Source organism: Mustela nivalis, assembly GCF_964662115.1.
Source record: "Mustela nivalis genome assembly, chromosome: 5".
NCBI lineage: Eukaryota > Metazoa > Chordata > Mammalia > Carnivora > Mustelidae > Mustela > Mustela nivalis.
Window position 1 is genome coordinate 146,619,559 of NC_139024.1, and position 17,681 is coordinate 146,637,239.

The window sequence follows — 17,681 nt, forward strand, 5'->3', positions numbered from 1 at the left end:
GGGATCATGCCCCGAGCTGAAGGCAGTCGCTCAGTGACTGAGCCCCCCAGGTGCTCCTGCCAATGTTTGTTTTCTAATACAATCCTAGCAATGGACTTATATTCTCCAGTTCTACTTGCTCATCATGATTCTTCCCAGGGAAGAAACCAAAACTGTCCTCTGCAAATAATGACCATCGCACAGAGACTCAAGGCTTCAATTTCTGATAACTTAATGAGTATAAACCTGTGGTTTCAATATGTATTTCTTTGATTACTAATCACCTTGAAACACATCTTCATGTTTATTGGCCACTCGTATTTCTTCTTCTGTAAAATGCCTGGTCCTATCTTTCGCTCACTTTTTTTTTTTTAAAAGATTTTATTTATTTATTTGACAGACAGATCACAAGCAGGCAGAGAGGCAGGCAGAGAGAGAGAGAGAGAGAGGGAGGAGGAAGCAGGCTCCCCGCTGAGCAGAGAGCCTGATGCGGGGCTCAATCCCAGGACCGTGGGATCATGACCTGAGCTGAAGGCAGAGGCTTTAGCCCACTGAGCCACCCAGGCACCCCTCGTTCACTTCTATATTGGGTTACTGCCCTCTTTTTATTGGTTTGTATATGCTGATAATATTTTCTGAACATTTGTGTTCTGTGTTTTATGAATTGCTTAACTTTTTCATGGTGTTGTTTAATGAGTAGAAGCCCTGATAAAGATTATTAGTATTTTTCATTGGTGCTTTTTATGCCTTCCTTAAGGAATCTTTCTCTAGCTGGAGGTCTTAAAGGTCTTCCACTGTTTCCCAAAAGAAATAACTTTCCTTTCACATTCAACTCTGATAAAGCCAAAATGTGAATAAAGGTCTTCATCTATTCTTACTCAACATTATACTGGAGGTTCTAAACAGTGTTAAAAAAAAAAAAAAAAAAAAAAAAAAAACCAAGAAGACATGGAAGTTACGCACATTAGGAAGGAAGAAACTAAACCTACCATCTACACAAAAGAATTCCCACACCCAAATACAAATTATTAGAAAAGAGGATTTCGGGGCTCCTGCGTGACTCAGTCAGTTAAACGGCTGCCTTTGGTTCAGGTCACGATCCTGGGATTCTGGGATTGAGCCCCACATTGGGCTCCATGCTCAGCTCGGAACCTGCTTCTCCCTCTCCCTCTGCCCTTCCCCCCAGCTCATGCTCACTCTCTCTCTCCCTATCTCTCTCTCTCTCTCTAATAAATAAATAAAATCTTAAAAGAAAAGAGGATTCAGCAAGATGGCTGAAATGCGCTACAAATCAAATACTGCAGGTTTGGGCAGATTTCAGGACAATGAAATTCTCTTCTACAAAAACCTGCCAAATCATTTTATTCTAAAGAGGTGCTTAATTTTACTGAATTTCTACCTTTGATTGTATATTGTACAACTGGTCCGTTGTATTTTCTGCATCATGTATTTTTCTCCTCTAATATGTTAACATGGTCAAGTACATGTAAAAGATGTACTTGGGTCAGGGTGCCTGGGTGGCTCGGTCAGTTAAGTATCTGACTCCTGATCTGGGCTCAGGTCATGATCTCAGGGTCATGAGACTGAGCCCTGAGTCAGGCTCTATGCTGGGCATGGAGCCAAAGATTCTCTCTGCCCCTCCCTGCTCCCTTACTTTCTCTCTCACTTAAAAAAAAGAAAAAAAAGAAAAAGAAAAGAAAACACTCTAATGTCAACCTTTCAATCCTGGAATAAACCTGGTGTACAGTATTTTGCTTTTTATGCACTGCTGGCTTTGGTTTGCCAACACAACCACACACTGCCAAAGGTGTCCCCGGTAGAATGCCTTCTGTCTATCATCCAATACTCACAGGACATACACATAAACAGTACAAAGTTCTAGCTAATATTTACCTAGGAAGACTTTATATTTAAGCTTGATACACATTTTAAGTATGTGCAAGAAGATTCTCAAATTATAAATCAAATACCATCGTTAGCATACCACAATCACAGGACAGTACGAGGAGCACATCCATGAAGGAGATGCAGGCCTTATGTGCTGCTAGTGTTGAGGGATCTCATTACCACACATAAGCAACTGTTTACAAACAGGCATGTGAAAGGTTTGGTAATCAGAAAACTAGGCCTTGAGCACTACACCCATGTGTAGACATTTTGCTGGTTTTACATATATTTAGGCAAGTTGGTTGAGGGTTTGGGCTCGACACAGAACACGCTGTAACTTCTACAATTTAGAATATGGGAAACAGGGTCCAAGCTAGAGTTTTTGCCTAGAACATCTGATTTTCAGAAACGGAAGTTAGGTGAAAGATAATGACTTTGTTTTTAATTTTTGTATCTATATTCATGAATGAGACTAGACTCGGTGTCACTTTCTCATACTTCCCTTATGGGTTTCATTATGAGCTGGGCACAGTTGGCTCTTTTTTCACTTGCTGCAAAAGTCTGTAACACTGAAAAGGAAGCTTCCCTGAAAGTTTGATAGGAATCTCCTAGTTCTGCAGACAGACCTGGTGCTTTCTCAGCAGAAAAAAATTTTTAATCACTACACAAACATAATTTGTTTAGTGACCACAATATTAATTAGGATTTGAATTGCTTCTAGAACTGGTTTGGGTAAAAATTTCTAGGATTTCTGCCATTTCATCTAACTTTTCGAATTTGTCAGAATTGTTCATAAACTCTTAATCTCACTCTGTGTGATAACTGGTTACATTCCCTTCAATTCTTAAAATTGTTTGTTTCTTGATCAGATATTGATCCTAAAATTGTTTGTTTTTTGAACAGAGATTTACCTACTGTATTAGTCTTCTCCAAGAACTTTCCACTTTGGGGGCACCTAGCTGGCTCAATCAGTAGAGCATGTGACTTTAAAAAAAAATTTATTTATTTGACAGAGAGAGAGGGAGAAGCAGGCTCCCTGCTGAGTAAGGAGCCTACACAGGGCTGGATCCCAGTACCGTGGATCATGATCTGAGCCAAAGGCAATTGCTTAACCAAATGAACCACCCAGGCGCCCTGAACATGTGACTCCTGATCTTGGGGTGTGAGTCCAAGCCCCATGGTAGGTGTAGAGATTACTTAAAAATAAATAAATAAAACTTAAAAAGACCTTTTCACTTTGTTTAGCTTCCACTGTATTTTTATATACTATTTCATTTACTTATTTTATCTTTATCATCTTTCATTCCTTCTTTGAAGTTTATTCTTTTCTCTTTCCAAATTCTTAAGTCAGATAAGCTCATTCAATAATTCATATGTAAATTATAAATTTTTCAATACTTTCCCTTCTTTGAGCCATGCATAGTCATAATATTTTTTAAAAGATTTATTTATTTGAGAGAGAGAGAAAGCAAGAGAGGGGAGGAGGTCAGAGGGAGAAGCTGTCTCCCCGTGGAACTGGAAGCCTAATGTGGGACTCGATCCTGGGACTCCAGGATCATGACCTGAGCCAAAGGCAGTTGCTTAACCAACTGAGCCACCCAGGTGCCCCATAATATTTTTTATTTCCAAACACATGGAATCTTCAAACTTGTTTTCCTGAACTGACTTTCAGCTTCATCTGCGGTGAGCTCAGAGAACAGTCTGTAGGACTTCCCTTATGCTTTATGCTTCAGCTGAGGACTGCTTTAGGTTTCAGCACTTGGTCAATTTTTACGTGTTCCAGATATGCTTTAAGGAACCAATATTTTATATTTGCTGAGACAGTATTCTCATTTGCCTGCCTAGTGAAGTTTGTTAATCACATTACTTAATTCTCCTATATCCATACTTGTTTTATCTGGTTTTTCCCCTCTCAATTAAGAGGAATGTATTAAAATTTTCCCATTGTGATTATGGCTTTATCTGGGTTTTTTTTCCTTGTAATTCTATTTGTCTTTTGTTTATTGATCTTCTCTTACATTGTCTTTCCCTCATTCTTTCTAGAATGTTTATTAGATAAGTTGACCCATAAGAGACTCTAACTTTACAGATCAAAATTAGTCTAATACGGGTCATCTCATTTGGTTCAACCTCAAGATCTTCTAGAACTATTCTCTGTTAACTTGTTTTTCATATTTTCCACTTTATCTCAGAATCCCTTCTACATCACTCTTGTTAGTCTTTCTTCATTTGTATATAATTGCTGTTGAAGCACACCCTTGGGGTTTTTACTGACAGTGACTTATTAAAGTCATGTTTGATAAAATCTTATTCCTTATTCATTTTTTAATCCATCTTTTATCTCTATAAAAGCTTTAAAAGACTATGCATTTACCTATTTAATAGTCTGCACCCAATGGTGCAATATCTAACACCCTTTGCAGGTCTAAATTGTACTCTTTGGTTCTGGTGCCTCTCAAACATTTTTTTTCTTTTTAAACATTTCATTTATTTGACAGACAGAGATCACAAGTAGGCAGAGAGGCAGGCAGAGAGAGGGGGGGAAGCAGGCTCCCCGCTGACCAGGGGGCCTTTTTGTGGGGCCAGATCCCAAGATCCTGAGATCATGACCTGAGCCAAAGGCAGAGGTTTAACCCACTGAGCCACCCAGGCACCCCTCAAGCTTTTGAAAATACATTCCTCTGTGTGTTTGCTAATTTTTTTGTAGAGGGGCTATAGAAAATTAATCTGTAGAAATACGGAGGGACCTAGGTTTATAAAGTTTCATCCATATAGAATTTGTGTTTGCTAATTTTTTTGTGGAGGGGCTGTAGAAAATTAATCCGTAGAAATATGGAGGGACCTAGGTTTACAGAGTTCCATCCATGTAGAATTTGTGTTTGTCTCTGTTGGGTGTCAAAGAACACAGTCACGTTTGGTCCTTACATTCTTAACTCAGTGGTTCGTCAGTCGTACAGGAAGGATAAATTTGAGCCCCACACTGAAACGAGGCCAAGGCGACAGTAAGAAATCTAGAAAGGGAGCTGTATTTATTCCAAGCTGTTATGAAGACAGAGAGGTTTCCATGCTGCCTCTTTTTGTAAACAGGGAGCTTTTCTTTCCTACCTTCACCATTCACCAAGAGGGATGCAGCCACTTCAAAAATTCAAGAGCTTTGTGCAGGAGTCTCCGATCCAGTTCCCTACAAAATCTCCTTTCTCCATAGAGCTTGAAAGCTTTTATCTTAGTATTTTACCCCAGGTTCCACAAGTTTTTTTCTTTAACCACTCTGATTTCAGTTCCCTGTTCTTTTTTTGTTTTCTTCTTCTTCTTCTTTTTGTTTGTGGGGGGGTGGGGGGTGGGTTTTTTTTTTTTTTTTTGGCCCTTTAGGATTTCCCTTCATTTTTGTGAGCCTAGTGTGTTAAATAATTTTTTAAAAATCTATCCAGCACTGAAGTGTTTTATAGCTACAGGGTTTTTCAAAGTACCCGGTTTACCTTACTACCAGAAACCTATATTCTCTCTTTTCAGTAATTTCTAAGAGAAACACTAATGTCTAATTTTTATCACATGTATTACTCTACTCTATGTAAGTGTTACAGCTTCACTAATTTAGGTAAGTGATAAAGAAAGTCAGGTTAAATTAATTAAAAGTGAGAATCACAGTAGTGTTTTTAGAAAGAAGTTAGTTTGATTGACATCAAAAGCACAGAGTATTTGATCTTGGCTAATAAAGCTTTCAGTACATGTACCAAATACTTTTAATTACAAGTCCCTTTTACTCATTATACACTGTACACATACTGCTAGAAGATAAGTGAATTGAGGATGACCCCTGAAACGTTTACATTTATTTAAGCAAATTAATGATTTTAGGCATCAGACTCAAATTCAGACCATTGTACCTAGATGAGCCAAATATTTACTTGTAACTTGAAAATAAAATACTCTCTCTAAGCCTAACTAATCTTAGGCTTAGTTTGGAGAAATTACAAAAATGTAATTGAGGGAGTTCCATAATCAACTAGCAAATATGATTGCAGATATCCTGTAAAATATTTTTATGTAATCCCAAATGTAATTCCTTAGAAGCTAGCCTTTAGCACTGCAGACAGATACTGTTCCCACAAGTATAAGAGTAGCCGGTTCCTTACCTCTCCAGCGCTTGCACATTCCTTGGCTCTCCTGTGAAGTGCAGCCCATGTATCTTCATACCTCAAAAAAGCAAAAAGTAATTCAAAATGCAAATCACATATGAAAAAAAAGAAAACATCTAAAGATGAACCTGGAACATCCTATGGTATCCTAGGAAAAATAACAACTCAAAAATAATGGGGACACGTCACAAGGACATAGAAGAATCTTGAAGGGGCTTCCAATGGCCAAACCTGGGACAATTTGAGCGACAAAATAAATAATGGTAGTGACGGGTTATAACTCAAGGACTAACACAAACATCCACGAGTTCACAGCAATTTTAAAGGAACGGGGGAGAGGGGGAGAAATTCTCCTGTAGACTTCCAATTAACAACTGCAGAAAAAATAATAATAAAGTATCACCGCTTGGTAAACATGACAATAATTGTTTCAGGCAAGAATTCTAATGGATGCTAAAATCAATGAGAAATTATGAAGAGAAACATGTTTACTACACAGTCTCAAAATATCTCCTTACAGGATACCCATAATTAAAAAGGGGGAAATAGTACAACAATGTAGAAACCAGGCAGACACTCCCCTAACCACACGATCCATGGTAATGAAACATAGAAACATCATGTGTCTGTTAATATGATGCCCTGAGAAGCACACACCACTGCCCTTGTGGTAGTGTTGCCAAAACATCACTGACTTTAATCATCAGGTAGGAGAGCATATAAACCCAAATTGAGGGGTAATTTGCAAAATATCAAAAAGTACTCTTCAAAAGTGTCCAGGTTAGGAAAAACAAAGACTTGGGAACTGTTCTGGATTAATGGAGATGGGGGAGATACAGTGACTAAATACACGTATGATTCTAGATTGGATCCTGGTCCCAAAATAAGGACACTAGTGGGATAGCTGATGAAATCTGAACGAGGTCTGCAGGCCAGGGAGCAGTGTTATCTTCCTGGGTTCCACAACTGTACTCATACAAAATCTTCAAAATACACAAAGCAGTAATTGACAGAATGGAAGGGAGAAATAAGCTGTTCTCCAGGAACAGAGACTTCCATACCCCACTCTTAGTAATGGTTAAAGTGACCAGACAAAAGATAAACAAGAGAGGACCTGAGCACCACAATAAACCAATAGAACAATATATAAAGAACACTTTGCTGGACAACCGCAGAATACACATTCTTCTCAAGTGCACACGGGACAGTTTCCAGGACAGATTATCTGCTAGGCCACAAATTAACTCTCAGGAGGTTTTTGTAAAGGGGGTAAATGAGAAATCTCTGAAACTTTGGCTCAGTTTTGCTAACCTAAGACTGCTCTAAAAAAGTCTATATTTTTTTTTTGAATAAAAAGAGAGAGAATCATACGAAGTATCTTTTTTTGACCACAATGGGATGAAGTTTGAAATCAGTGAAAGGAAAACTGGAAGATTTGCAAATTTGTGGAAATTAAACAAATTCTTTTAAATATTCAAAGAAAAAAATCATAAGGGGAATCAAACAATACTAAGATATGAATGAAAATAAAACCACAACATACCAAAACTTAAGGAACTCAGGAAAAACAAGGCTTTGAGTGAAATTTGTAACTCTAAATGCCTTACATTTAAGCAGAAGAAAGATCTCACATCAACAGCATAACTTCACAGTTTAAAGTAGAAGAACAAACTGAACCCAAAGCTAGCAAAAGGAAGAAAAAATAAACACCATGGCAGATAAATAAAAGAGAATAAAAATAATGGGAAAATCAATGAAACCAAAAATTGGTCCTTCAGAAAGACCAACAAAATTAAATCTTTAAGTGGACTAAGGAACAAAAAGAGAAGACTCAAAATTAGAAAGAAAAAAAAAAAAAGTGGGGCCACTACCAATTTTACAGAAGAAAAAGGATTTTAAGAGCACTATGAGTGATTGTACACCAAAAAAATCAGATAATCTAGATGAAACAGACAAATCCTAGGGCACCTGGGTGGCTCAGTTGGTTGGGGTCTGCCTTCAGCTCAGGTCCTGATCTCAGGCTCCTGGGGTCGTGTGTGCTCCTCTCCCTCCGTCTCCCTGTCCCTCCCCCCAACTCGTGCTCATGTGCATGCTCCCTCAAGTGAATAAATAAAATTTTCAAAAAAGTTAAAATAATAAACAAATTCCTAGAAAAACAAAACCTACCAAGACTGAATCCCAAAGAAATAGAAAAGCGGGTAACTAGTAAGGAGTTTGCATCGGTCACTAAAAATCTCACTCCTGAATAATCAATGAATCAAAGAAGAAATTAAACAGGAAATAAAAATGTATCCTGAATCAAATGAAAATAGAACATACCAAAACTTATGGAATACAGTTTTAAAAGGGAAGTTCACAACAAATGCCGACATTAAGAAGATCCCAAACAAACAACTTAACTCTATACTTTAAGAAACTAGAAAAAATTAAAACAAACAAAAACTGAGGCTAAAGTTAGAAGAAGGAAGAAAATAATCAAGATTGGAGAAGAAATAAATGAAACAGAATAGGAAAACAAAAGAAAAGATTAACTAAACTAAGAGCTGATTCTTTGAAAAGACAAATGCAACTGACAAAATTTCAGCTAGACTAACTGCAGGAAAAAAGACAGAGGACCCAAATCAAAATTATAAATGGAAAAGGAGACATTATAACTGACATCACAGAAATATAAAGAATTACAAGAGGCTACTATGAACTACTATACACTAACAAACTGGATAATCCAGAGGAAATGGAAAAAATCTTAGAAACATACAGGCTACCAAAATGGAATCAGGAAGAAACAAAAAGTTTCAATAGTAATTATGAGTAAGGAGATTGAATCAGTAATCAAAAATCTCCCAATGAAGGAAAGCCCAGGATGAGATGCCTTCACTGATGAATTTTACTAAACATTTCAAAAAGAGTCAATGCCAATCCTTCTCAAACTCTTCCAAAAAATGAAGAGGAAGGAATATTCCCAAACTCATTTTAGGAAGCTAGCAGACTCTGCAACCAAAGCCAGTAAAGGACAGTATCAGAAAAGAAAACTATACACCAATATCTCTGATGAACACACATGCAAAAACTCTCAATACAATACTAGCAAGTTGAATTCAGCAGCACATTAAAATAATCATTCACAACGATCTGTTTTGATCTGGGATGTGATGGAGGGAGTGCAGCACGCACATCCCAGGAGCCTGAGATCATGACCTGATCTGGGATGAAAGGATGGTTCAACATCTGCAAATCAATGTGATATACCACATTTATAGAAAGACCAAAAAAAAAAAAAAATCCTATGCCTATGATCATCTCAATAGATGCAGAAAAGGCATCTAACAAAATTCAACATCTGCTCATGATAAAAAATCTTAACAAATTAGGTATAAAAGGAGGATAACTCAACATAATAAAAGCCGTAATATAAGCTCACAGCTAACACCATACTCAACAGTGAAAGGTTCAAAGATATTCTGGTCCCCAATCTCACCACTCCTATTCAACAGAGTACTAAGAACTCCTTGCCAGAGCAATCAGACAAGAAAATGAAATAAAAGGCATCAGAAATGGAAAGGAAGAAGTAGAACTGTCTCTATTTGCAGATGACATAATTTTAAATGTAGAAAATCCTAAAGACTCCACCAAAAAACCTGTTAGATCTAATCAACAAATGCAATAAAAGTTGCAAGATACAAAATTAATACACAAAAACTGGTAAGATTTCTATAAACAATGAATTATCTGAAAAATAAAACAATCCCGTTTACAATAGCATCAAAAACAATAAAATACTGGGGAATCACCTTAACCCAGAAGGGAAAGATCTCTACTCTGAAAGCTGTTAAGACAATGATTTAAGAAATCAAAGATGGAAAATAAGTGGAAAGGCACCCCACATTCATGGACTGGAAGAACTGTTAAAATATCAGTACTACCAAAAGCCATCCATAGATTCAATGCAATCCCTATCAAGATTCTAGGGGATTTTTTTTTCTAACAGGAAGTGCAAAAACCCATCCTAAAATTTATATGGAACCACAAAGACCTCACCTAGCTGAAGCAATCCTAGTAAACAATAATAAAGAATGAGGCATCACATTTCCAGATTTCAAGTTACACTATTGAGCTACAGTAATCAAAACAGTATGCAACTGACATAAAAACAAACAGATCAATGGAACAGAATAAAAGTCCAGAAATAACCCCAAGCATATGTGGTCAACTAATACTCAATGGAAAAGACAGTCTCTTCAGTAAATGGTCCTGGGATAATGGGATATTCACATGTAAAATAATGGCACTCTACCCCTATCTTATACCTCACTCCAAAATTAAGTCAAAATGGATTAAAGGCCTAAATGTAAGACCTGAAACCATGAAATTCCTACAAGAAAACATCCATAAAAAGTTCCATGACCTGAGTCTTGGCAATGATTTTTTAGATACGACATGTAAAGAACAAGCAACAAAAAGAAGTGGGACTCTATCAAATTAAAAAGCTTCTGCAGAGCAAAAGAAATAACAAAGTGAAAAGAGCCTAAAGAATGGGAAAAAATATTTGCAAACCATATATCTGCTAAAAAGTTAATATCCAAAATATATAAGGAACATATACAATACCAAAAAACCCCCCCAATAAATCCAATTTTGAAAGATGTACACATTTCCTCAAAGACAGATAAATGGCCAAAAGGTATATGAAAAGATGTTCAACATCCTAATTATCATGGAAATGCAAATCAAAACCACAATGAACTATAGCACCTCCCACCTGTTAGCATGGCCATCATCAGAAAGATGTAACAAATGCTGGGGAGGATGTAGAGAAAAAGGAACCCTCACCACACTTTGGTGGGACTTTAAACAAGTATAGCCACTATGGAAAACGGGGGGCCCTAAAAAATTAAAAACAGAATTACCATATGATCCAGCAATCCCACTTCTAGATATTTATCCAAGGGGAAAAAAACGCTAACTCAAAAAGGTTATCTGCACCCCAACGTTCACAGCAGCATTATTTACAATAGTAAAGACACAGAAACAATGGAAGCATCCACTGATGGATGATTGGTGTATACATATACAATATATACAACAGAATATTATTCAACCACAAAAAATGAGGAATTCTTGCCGTCTGTGACAACGTGGATGGACTCTGAGGGTATTATGCTAAGTGAAATACATCAGAAAGAGAAAGCTAACTATGGTGTGATCTCACTTATATGTGGAATTAAAAAAAAAACTCAGACTCTGAAAAAGAGATCAGATTTGTGGTTACCAGAGGCAGAGGGTGGAGGGAGAGGGTACTAGAGGAAGGTGGTCAAATGGTATTATGCGCCCAGCTGGAAGGTAAGTACTAGGAGTGGAAGTATAACAGGATGACTTCAGTATACTGCTGTGTGACATGTATGGGAGCTGAGAAGAATTCTCATCACAGGAAAAAATTTCTATTTTTGCTCTTTTTGTTTCATCTCTACGAGATAATAAAGGCTAACTTAACTCACTGTGATCATTTCACAATACACGTAAATCAAACAACTATTACTGTACACCTTTAACTTACATAGTGACATATCTCAATTACATCTTAATAAAACTGGAAAAAAAATTTAAGCACCTCCCCAAAAAAGCAAAGCCTGGGTCCTGATGGCTTCACCAATGAATTCTGCCAAACATTAAAAAAACAACTATCTCAAACTCTTCCAAAAAACTGGAGGAGGGAACACTCACTCCCTAATGCATTCTAGGCCAGCACTGCCCTGATACCTAAGCCAAAGACACAGATGCTATAAGAAAACTACAGACCAATAAATTTCCTTTATGAACATGGATGTAGAAATCCTCAATAAAATACAGCAAACTGAATTCAGCAGCATATTCAAAGGATATAGATAACAAACTATCAGGATTTTTTCCTAGAATTTGAGAATGACTTCACATATGAAAACCAATCAATGTTATATACCACATTAACAAAATGAAAGGGAAAAAATATATAATTTCAGTTGATGCTGAAAAAGCATTTGACAAAACTCAACACACTTTCATGAACTCAGATAAAAATTCAAGAAACAGGGGCGCCTGGGTGGCTCAGTTGGTTAAGCGACTGGCTTTAGCTCAGGTCATGATCCTGGAGTCCTGGGATCGAGTCCCACATTGGGCTCCCTGCTTGGCGAGGAGTCAGCTTCACCCTCTGACCCTTCCCCTTCTCATGCTCTCTCTCTCGTTCTCTCTCTCTCAAATAAATAAAATCTTTTTAAAATTTTTAAAAAACAAGGAATAAAAGGGAACTATGTAAAAATAAAAACCACATATGAAATATGAAAATATAAAAAACATCTTACTTGGTGACAAAACACTAAAGGCTTCTCCTCAAAAATCAGAAACAGAAAAAGATGCCTGCTTTTGCTAATTCTACTCAACACGATACTGGAAGATCTAGCCAGCGCAATTAGGCAAGAAAAAGAAGAAAAGGTATCAAACTGGAAAGAAAGAAGTAATATTATGTTTGCTAGTGATATAACCTTACAAGTACAAAAGCCTAGGGATTCCACAGAAACAAACCCTGTTAGGACTAATAACCAAATTCAGCAAAGTAGCAGAATATAAAATCAACACACAAAGTTAGTCGTATTTCCATATGTCAACAAGGAAATTCAAAAAAGAAATTTAAAAATTCCATTTGTAAAAGCATTAAAAAATTTAGGATTTAACAAAGGAGATGAAAGACAGGTATGATAAAAACTACAAAACACTGCTGGAAGAAATTAAAGACAATGTAAATAGAAAGATACCCCATGTTCCTGGATTGGAAGACTAAGATCATTGAGATGTTATCAATAATACACAGAGTAATCTATAAATTTTAATGCCATCTCTATCAAAATCCCTATGACATTTTTTGTAGAAACATAAAAAAAATCCACCTTAAAATTCATATGGAACCTCAAGGGACCGAGAACAGCCATAAGAATCTTGAGAAGAACCACAAAGTTGGAGGACTCACACTTATGATTTCAAAACTTACTACAAAGGTACTGTAATCAAAGCAGTGTGCTACTGTTATAAAAGCAGATACAGACCAATGAAACAGCCCCGAAATAAATCCTCACATACACAGTCAAATTATTTTCAACAAGGGTGCCAAGACCATGCAATGGAGAAAGGACAGTTTTTTTTAACAAATGGAGCTGGGAAAACTGGATATCCATATGTTAAAAATGAGGTTGTGCCCTTTACATCATCAAAAATTTACTAAATGGATCAAAAATCTAAACATAAGAACTAAAACTATAATATTCTTAGAAAAAAACATAGGAAAAGCTTCATGACTTTGGGTTTGGCAATGATTTCTTGGGCAGGGAACCAAAGGCACAAAAAATGGTGAAGTTGGACTTCATCAAAATTAAAAGTTTTTGTGCATCAGTGAACACAGAGAAAAAAAGGAAACCCACAGAATGGGAGAAAATACTTGCAAAGCATCTATCTATTAAGATCCAGATACCGAGAGAACTCCTAAAACTCAACAAAAACCACCCTATCCAAAAATGGGCAAAGGACCTGAACAGACACCTATCTGAAGAAGATATAGTAAGAGCCCAATAAGCACATGAAAAGATGCTCACCACCATGAGTTGTTAAGGAAATACAAATCAAAACCACAATGAGTTCCTACTTCAAACCAATTAGAATGGCTATTAAAAAAAACAACAAAACCCAAACCAGAAGATAAGTTTTGGTGTGGATATGGATAAAAGGGCACCGCTGTGCACTGCTGGTGGTAATGTAAAACGGTGTGGCTGCTGTGTAAACAGTACAGTAGTTCTTCCAAAAATTAAAAATATAATGACCATATGATCCAGCAATTGCGAGTAAATCTGAAAGGATTTAAAAATCTGAAAGGAGGGTCTTGAAGAGAGATGTGCACACTCCCGTTCACAGCAGCGTTACTCATGATAGCCAAAAGGTGGAAGCAAACAAAGTGTTCACTAATGGACGAATGGATAAACAAAATATGGTATATAGTTATGAAAAAAATTAATCAGCCTTAAAAAGAAACTTCTGACATAGGCTTCAACAGTATATGTCAGAACTGCCAACAGTATGCTCAGTGAAACAAGCCAGCCACAAAAAGACAAACACTGCTTGAGTTCACTTACACGCGGTGCCCAGAGTAGTCAGATTCATTGAAAGAGAAAGTAGAATGATGGCCACCAGAGACAGGGAAGGGAGCAACCAGGAACTGTTGTTTAATGGGCACAAAGTTTCCATTTTGCAAAATGAAAAGTTGTGGAGTTTGGATGCGTAACAACGTAAATGTGCTTATTAACACTACTGAACTGAAATGCGCACTTAAACATGGTTAAGCTGGTAAATTTCATGTTATGGGCATTTCATCACAATTTTCACAATTAAAAACATTATAATTTAGAGATCTGCTATTTAAAATAGTCCTTCCTCCACATATTAGTTCCAAAGAGAATAAAGCAGTGTTTTTTGTTTTTTGTTTTTTTTTAAAGATTTTATTTGACAGGCAGAGATCACAAGTAGGCAGAGAGGCAGGCAGAGAGAGAGAGGAGGAAGCAGGCCCCCTGCTGAGCAGAGAGCCTGATGCGAGGCTCGATCCCAGGATCCTGGGACCATAACCTGAGCTGAAGGCCGAGGCTTTAACCCACTGAGCCACCCAGGCGCCCCAAAGCAGTGTTTCAAGGCAATCAACGGGCATATTACGTACATCTTCCTACAGCTCTAAATTTTCATATTAAGTCCCACGGTGCACCCCCTTTCAAACCACTACCACAGAGGAAGAGCTACGCATCTAAAACACTTCTTTCAATGAAGTCCATTCAACGAAATCACTAGATTTACGAAAATAAAGATAAAACGTAAACAGTACACCACTGCTCTTTACTATACCTTCTTTCATGTTCACTTACTCTTCACTCAACAAAACCAAGCAGGAAATTGGCATCAAATTAAGCACTTTTCATTTCAAAAAAGAGAAAAAAAAATCTCTGGATTGAGCAACCACAAAAAGAAAGGCAGTAAAGAGCTAGAAAAGAGAAAGCGAACTCTAGGCGCAGGTGACTGTGTCATCCTAAACACAGCTCAGGACAAGGAGTGACGCATCTTTAGCACGGATCTGTCAGAGGGCACATTAAGTTCAGAACCGCATATAACATACTTAAATCACATATTTTTGTAACAGCTATACTGAGGTAATTCACACACCATAAAATACACCCTTCTAAAGTGTGTCATTCAGTAGTGTTTAGTATATTCCCAGTGTTGGGCAACTATCACTACCATCTAATCACAAATCACTGTCCTCACCCCAAGCAGAAATCCCATACTCACTCCTCTCTCTCCTCCCATCCTTGGCAACCATTAATCTACTCTCTGTCCCTATGGATTTGCCCATCCAGGACATGTGCACAAATGGAATCATGTAACACGTGGCCCGTGTGCTGCTTCTGGGCATTCACCCACCTCGCAACACGTACCAGCGCTCTGCTCCTTTCGGTGGCTGACCGTGCACCCATCAGTTGATGAGTATTTGTGTTGTTTCTACTTTCTGGCTATTATGAATAATACTGCTATGCCTGTCTGTGCACAAGTTTCTATGTGGACATTGGTTTTCAATTCTCTTGGTGTGAAACTGTCAGGTCATACAGTAACTCTATATTGAACTTTCTAAGAAATTACCGAACCGTTGTGCACAGCAGCCGCACCACTTTCTGTCCCCACCAGCAGTGCACACGGGCGCCATTTCTCCATGTGCTCAAGGCCGGCTACTGTCTGTGCTCCTGATTATAGCCCGGCTAGGGGGTGTGAAGGCGCATCTCACTGTGGCCTTGACAGCAGCCACGAACGGTGCTGAGCTTCTTTCCATGTGACTTTTGGCTATTTATATCTTCTATAGAGAAACTTCTGCTCAAATCCTTTGCCTGTTCCTCACTGGATTGTCTTTTTATTGCTCAGTTATAAAATGTATATACTCTAGATTCAAGTCCCTCGGCAGAAAAATGATTTGCAAATATTTCCTCCCATCCTGTGGATTTTTGTTCCACTTTCTTGATGGGTTCTGTGAAGTACAAAGGTTTTAAATTTTTATAGAGTTCAATTTATTTTTTTCTTTTGTGGCTTATGCTTCTGGTGCACATGTAAGAAAATCATGTATTTTCATATTAATCTGGGTGCCAGTAGGAGGGGAAATAGAGAAGAAATGGCATAAAATTAAAAGTCAAAGTAAGAGGATTATCAAGGAATTAAATTCAAAATCAATTTTCTTGCAACAGAAAAACCATAAATATAAATACACATAATAAAGTACTGACTTGCAGATACAAAAGTAATCAATCTACTTAAAGTCTGAATGGCCTTTGCATTAATCTATGAGAAGTAAAAACCCCTCAGGGAAATGAATAAGTTAATAATTCTAATCACTGTTTAGGTAAAATTTAGTTGCTTTAAGGATTCTATCTATAAAATTATAAATATTTTTAGACAATAGTCAGAAGCATACTTTTCTTACTTAAATGGAAACACTTACCTGCTAAGTAATTCTAGACCAGCAGTGTACTTTGGCAAACATGGAACAGTTCTGCCAAAAAAAACAAACAAAACAAAAAAACCCACTTATTTAATTAAAATTGCTTCCAATTTAGGCCAACTTAAAAAAATAAAAAGCTACATATGAGAATTCTGACACTGTTAACTGTAATGTGGAATATTTGTAAATTACTAATGATAATTTACCTAAACTTTCAGAGAAATGTATTGCTTTCGTTCACAATTAAAATACTGTAATATACCATCACCCATCATTCTGCCCTACAGTTGGTTTTAGCACATAAGATAAACACCTTGATAAAAACTAAATAAGAAATTTTTTAAAAAGATTTATTTATTTGACACAGAGAGAGATCACAAGTAGGCAGAGAGGCAGGTGGGGGGTTGGGAAGCAGGCTCCCTGCTGAGCAGAGAGCCCAATGCAGGGCTCAATCCCAGGATCCTGGGATCATGACCTGAGCCGAAGGCAGAGGCTTTAACCCACTGAGCCACCCAGGCGCCTCAATAAGAAAGTTTTTTAAAAGCTCATAATCTCTAGGTTTAAAGTAAAATTTGGTCATGTTTTATGTATTTAAAAAAAAATGAAAAGTTGCACAATACTGTTGTTTTTTATATAAAACAGGTTACAGCCTCAGAGGCTCACTTGCCAAGTACTGTTTCATTATTAATCTGCTTCTCAATAATGAAGGACTTTTACTTTGTGCTTAATATACAAAATGATTAACTGCGATCAAACAGTAACCACTGGCTGTCCCAGAATAAAACAACTACACCTCGCCATGTCCTCAGCCATTTCACAATTTTATCAATTTCCCGCATTACACAATTTATAAATAATCAGACTGCTCTGTAGTCAGAGGCACTCAACGACATGAACCCCACTAAAGTAATCATGCTATTAGAACTAGAGCCGAAGGCTGTGTGAAATTTAAGTCACAGTAAATTAAATCTTAGCACAGACTTACCTTGGTTTGCTTTTTACTTTAGCTTCTCTTGACTTGTCACTTAGAGTCTTCAGCCTATAATTCAATAAGTAGAAGTTATCATATTTTCACAGCTTAAAAAATTTTTTTGCAACCATGAGTTTCATAGTTCTTAAAATTTTAGATCAGATGA

General features: G+C 37.1%; 1 protein-coding gene across 2 annotated transcripts in view; it reads right to left on the reverse strand.

Annotated features, from left to right (window-relative positions):
• DTNBP1 (dystrobrevin binding protein 1) overlaps positions 1-17,681 on the reverse strand; it is a 131,193-nt gene that overhangs the window by 101,476 nt on the left and 12,036 nt on the right. For both annotated transcript variants that reach the window (XM_082731837.1, XM_082731838.1), the window contains exons 2-4: positions 17,531-17,584; positions 16,546-16,596; positions 6,000-6,060 (exon numbers count right to left, since the gene is read on the reverse strand). In XM_082731837.1, the coding sequence (XP_082587963.1) occupies positions 6,000-6,060; positions 16,546-16,596; positions 17,531-17,584 (166 nt within the window). The remainder of the gene's footprint in view (positions 1-5,999; positions 6,061-16,545; positions 16,597-17,530; positions 17,585-17,681) is intronic.